Consider the following 4,726-nt stretch of genomic DNA (forward strand, 5'->3'; position numbering starts at 1 on the left):
AAAAAAAAAAAAAAAAAGAACCATAGTGTGTAAGGGGTGGGGCTGGGATTCAGCCAGGCAGCCTGACTCTTTAGTTGCTTCCTGAACTGAACTGAGACGTTTGTCAATTGTCCAGTGCAGGGGACTCAGCAAAGGGTGTCTCTCCTCTGTTTCCTGAAGCTTTCAGTGGCACGCCTCCCGTCCCCCAGCACTTTCTCCTCCTCCGGGGCCAGTGGCTCCAGCAGAGGGTGCTAGAGTTCCCTTTCTCTCCCAGTGTCCTCCCCACCCCAGGAATAGGAGCCCCTCCCACTCTGCGTCTCCCCAGTCCCCTGCTCCACACATCGGCCTCTTGCTGTGTCTGTCTGATTGGGTCAGGGCTCTCTGTACACTCAGAGGGGGAAGCCTCAACCCGGGGGCACCAAGGAGATGGGGAAGAGGCAACTCAGAGTGAAGGCAGGGCAGAGGCACCTTCTTTGGGGCATCTTTGGTTTTTCTGGGTCTCCTTCCCTCGGCTTGGGTGGAACTGGAGCAGCGTGACCTGAAAGTGAAAGAGGCAGGGGGACCCTGGGCCTCTGTTCGGTGGTGGGCTTGGTCCTCAGGTGGAGGGTATCCCATATTTTCACCCACCCATTCATCCCGTGGCTCGTCCTGCCTTCCTGCCCACCCACCCTCATGCATCCCATGCTCCATTCACCGTATCTTCTCTCCCAACATCCCACTATCCATTCATCCTCCAGCCCTCCACCTCAAACACCCAGGAAATTGTGAGTGAGAGCATATGACGGTATGCCGTGAGTGTGCACTGGAAACATCGAAGTCCCGGAGGATCCATAGTCACCGAGCAAAAGGAGGCAGAGACAGATGAGGCTGGAGGCTGAGGGCTTGGGGCTTGCCTGGGACCCTTGGAAAAAGCCTTGTTCCTGGCTGCACCTACTCACTCTGAGAACATGGGCCAGGCTCCATCCAGGTCCGGCTGCTGCAGGTCCAACTCGAAAGCAACCCCACTGAGAGCATAGAGAGAGTCCAGGATGTCTTCTTGGCGTTCCGGGCAGAGCAGAGGGCTCCGGGGTCCATACCATTCCCTGTGTTAACTGTGATCAGAACCCCTGGCCTTTGACCCTGGTGCTATTTCCCCCGCCCCAGCCCCCACCCCACCCCAGCTCAACCTCAACGAAGCAGCTTCCGCTACACCATAATGAGGCTGTTTCCCAGGCAGAGTTGTGGCCTTTGGGAGCAGGAGGCCCCAGAACCCTGACGCTCCCAGTACTCCTGGGTTCCAGCCTCCCTCTGCCCTTTCTCGCTTGATTTTTCCTTCGTGACTCATTGTAACTGTCCTTGATAGAAAGCCATCCACATGGGGGTAAAGGAGGGCTCTTTACAAAGGGGGGAAAGTGGCTCAGATGGCATCCGCAGGAGGATGTCTCAACAGCCCCACCTGGTGAGCTCTGGGTTCAGGAGGCAGAGCTGCAGGGCCTCAGCCAGCTGCCCGCGGGCCAGGCAGAAGCGGATGAAGGCACGGCCTTTCCCCAGAGGGGTCTTCAACTGCGGAATGCACAGAGGCAGAATAGGGGGTGGTATTAGGACAGAGGATGCCCAGGCAGCACAGAGAGAGGACTGGAAGTGCTGGGTGATGGGAGGGGTGTGGGGGGCCTGAAGGCCATGGGAGGAGCAGGGTGCCTCGAGGGGTGCTGAGGCAGAGCTCAGGAGATGTGCAGAGCAGGTGAGGGGCCTGTGGTCAGCAGAGCAGGATGGGGAAGAAGGAGCAGGCCCATGTCCACCTCCACCCCGTCAGCCTTCTCGTCGCCTGGCCCTGGATACCTTGTCCTGGGAACGGACGAAGTGGATTGGCTCCATGTCCCCCCGCTGCCGTCGTAGGGCAGTGCAGAGAAAGTCCCAGTAATCCTTCCGAGGCCCCAGGAAGCTCTTCTGCTCTTTCTGGTCAAACTAGAACCAGAACGAGGCAAAGAAAGTGTAGAAATGCTTCCTCCTAGAGCTCAGCCTGCATTTTAGTGTGTGGAGGACAGAGCTGCAGACAGACTGGGCATCCAGACCGAGCTCTGTCCTCACTGGCTGTGTGACCACGAGCAAGGTGCTCGGCCTCCCTGAGCCTCAGTTTTCTCATTCATTCATTCATTCATTCAATCATTCAGAGGCCCTTATTGAGCACTTATTATGTTCCAGGCCCTGTTCTAAGTTCTGGGGATACAGCTATGAACAAACTGGCTTCATGGAGCTTCTACTTTCATAGGGGAGATAAGACAACAAACATGATATCAGTGAAACATTGAGTATACTAGCTAGTGATGACTGCTACAGAGCAAAAAACAAAGCAGGGAGAGTGGACAGTGTGTGTGTGTGTGTGTGTGTGTGGTGCGTGGTGTGTGTGGCATGTGTGTTGAAAATCTAGGGTGTCCAGGAAAGCCTTCCAGCTTGAAGGAGCTGAGAAAGGGTGCTGTGTATTCTGGTGGAAGAGCATCCTAGGTAGAGGGAAGAGCCCATGCAAAGGCCCCGAGGCTGGAGCATGCCTGGTGTGCTCCAGGGAGATCCGAGAGGCCAGGGGAGCTGGAGTGCAGCAGGTGGGGGGCAGGCTGGCAAGACAGGAAGTCAGAGAAGTAGGAGGATATGTGTTGGGGTGTGGGGGGGATGGACATCAAGCATCTCAGAGGGTGAGAGTGAGGATTGAATAAAGCTGGGCATGTAGAGATCAAAGCCCGACACATAGCAAGTGCTCAATAAAATCTGGTACTGGTCATGACTGGGGTTCTGAGTAGCAACAGGAAGGGCTGGTCCTAGGACATCCACTCCTCTAAAGCTTTAAGCAGTGAGGCTACCCCCAGCCCTGGGACCCTTCCAGCCCTGCTCTGCCCCACCTCGCTTCTCAGGCTGCAGTGACAGCCTCCAAGAGCAAGGTTAGGTGTCAGGAGGGAGAGGGAGATGACACAGGTCATGGTAAGGAAGGGGGCGCTGGCTCCTCCCTCATTTTTTGGGAATGTCCTGCCAGTTGTCTGGGTCTGGGGAGACAGATGGGGAAGGGGAGGAGAAGGTCCCACCTGCAGCAGCAGCTCCAGGCAGCCACAGAGTCTGTGCAGCTCAGCACTGGTGTCCATCACTGGCCCCTGCCCATCCCCATAACCCTGGAGGATGGCAGAGACAGCGGCTGGGGGAAGATGGCAGATGTCAGGCATCAGGAGGCCAGGCTGCTGAGGGAGGGCTCTCAGATCCTGACTTCTCCCGCAACTCAGTCCCAGAACATCTCACTGGACACTCACCTCTCAGGTCCTTGGTGACCTTGAAGATAGCCCCCTCTTCTGCCATGGGTACTTGGAAACAATGTGATTCCTTGTGACTTGGACTGTGAGCCCAGGAAGGACCCTCGGCCTCACTGCCCGACTCTCTCCTTACACAAAGGAGGATGCAGAACCTACAGAGAGAAAGTGACTTATTTTGGGTGACATAGTTTGTTACCTAGTGGGAGGAAATTCCAGCTCTATCTTGTAGGCCAGTGTGTGAAGATGACGGTGTGGCCTCCACCAATGGAGCAGTCCCTGGGTGACAGCACTGTGCTGACACTCGATGTCCTTGTTCCATTCAATCCCCACATAATCCTGGAGGTTATTAACTCCATTTTAGACCAGAGAAACTAGGGCACAGAGAGGGCAAGTCTTTATCCAGCATCACAGAGGTACCCAGGATTTGAACTCAGGTCTGTGTGCCCACAGGGCCCGTGTTCTGGGCCCTGATGTGGTGTGAGTGCCCCCGTGAGAGCTCACACCATGTGGACACTAGGCTGGGGTGTCCCCTCCTTCCCCATGGAGGGCCCCAGCCTTGCATGGGTACTCATCCTCCTCGAGACACCCTCTCATCGTTTCCTGGGCCCCAGCTGAGCGGAAAATGTGTGTTCTTTGAAGAGAGGGTGCAGAAGTAAAGCGCGGCCGCAGGGCTGGGGCTGAGCAGATGCTGGGTGTGTGTGGGGAGCAGGGCGCCTGGTTTTAATACTGCCTCTCTTTCCAGGGGAATCTCATCCTGTCCTCCTGATGGGTCCTGGGGCCCAGAGGGAAACACTGTGGGCCTGACAGCTGGTGTCTTTATTCTGAGATCCTAGAGTCAAGACCAGGCATGGAGTGGAAAACCCAGCTGTCTTGCCTCCCAGGCTGCGGCCGCTGGAGTTTGGGGTGGTGTGGCAGTGGTGCAGCGGTGGAACACAGCGGTGGGGAGGGGAGAGGGAAACAGAGGCAAATGAGGGAGGTGGGTGGGGCATGGGATTCAGGGAGGACGGGTTCAGGAGTCCAGAGACCTGGATCTCCATCCTGACCTGGCTATGCACTCATTGTGTGATCTCAGGCAAATCACTCACCTTCCTTGAGCCTCAGTTTCCCCACCTGTAGACCAAAGATTGGATTGATGGTCTCGGCAGCCCCTTCCATCCCAGATCCTGTGTGAAATCCACGAAGGGCTCCACGTGCCTCCTCCTCTCCTCACCTCTGCCATGCATTTTACTCCCCTGGCTCCAGGCATCACCCTTCTATCCCCATGAGTTCCGGGGCCCTCCCTGCTACTCACCGGGGAGGGCCTGGCTGGCTGGGGCACGACAGCGCGGCTCTGCTGCCCGAGTCCGTCCCTAGTGACTGCACTGCACAACTGTCCCAGGGTTTACAGCCAGGGAAGTGACTCAGTTCCAGCCCAGCAGCCTGGAGGGGGAACCTGGCTCACAGCGGAGGGGGAACAGAAGACGCTGCAGGGAAGAAGT

The 4,726-nt window shown here is 56.9% G+C and overlaps 1 protein-coding gene across 1 annotated transcript in view; it reads right to left on the reverse strand.

Moving 5' to 3' along the window:
• Nucleotides 1-3,394, reverse strand: part of RUFY4 (RUN and FYVE domain containing 4) — a 13,279-nt gene extending 9,885 nt beyond the window's left edge. The window contains exons 1-6 of the mRNA XM_017534918.2: nucleotides 3,249-3,394; nucleotides 3,030-3,136; nucleotides 1,798-1,923; nucleotides 1,415-1,521; nucleotides 918-1,061; nucleotides 448-517 (exon numbers count right to left, since the gene is read on the reverse strand). Coding sequence (XP_017390407.1) covers nucleotides 448-517; nucleotides 918-1,061; nucleotides 1,415-1,521; nucleotides 1,798-1,923; nucleotides 3,030-3,136; nucleotides 3,249-3,294 — 600 coding nt within the window. The 5' untranslated portion in view covers nucleotides 3,295-3,394. The remainder of the gene's footprint in view (nucleotides 1-447; nucleotides 518-917; nucleotides 1,062-1,414; nucleotides 1,522-1,797; nucleotides 1,924-3,029; nucleotides 3,137-3,248) is intronic.
• Between the last annotated feature and the right edge of the window lie 1,332 nt (nucleotides 3,395-4,726).

This window comes from Cebus imitator, unplaced genomic scaffold (genome assembly GCF_001604975.1).
Source record: "Cebus imitator isolate Cc_AM_T3 unplaced genomic scaffold, Cebus_imitator-1.0 Scaffold89, whole genome shotgun sequence".
Classification (NCBI taxonomy): domain Eukaryota; kingdom Metazoa; phylum Chordata; class Mammalia; order Primates; family Cebidae; genus Cebus; species Cebus imitator.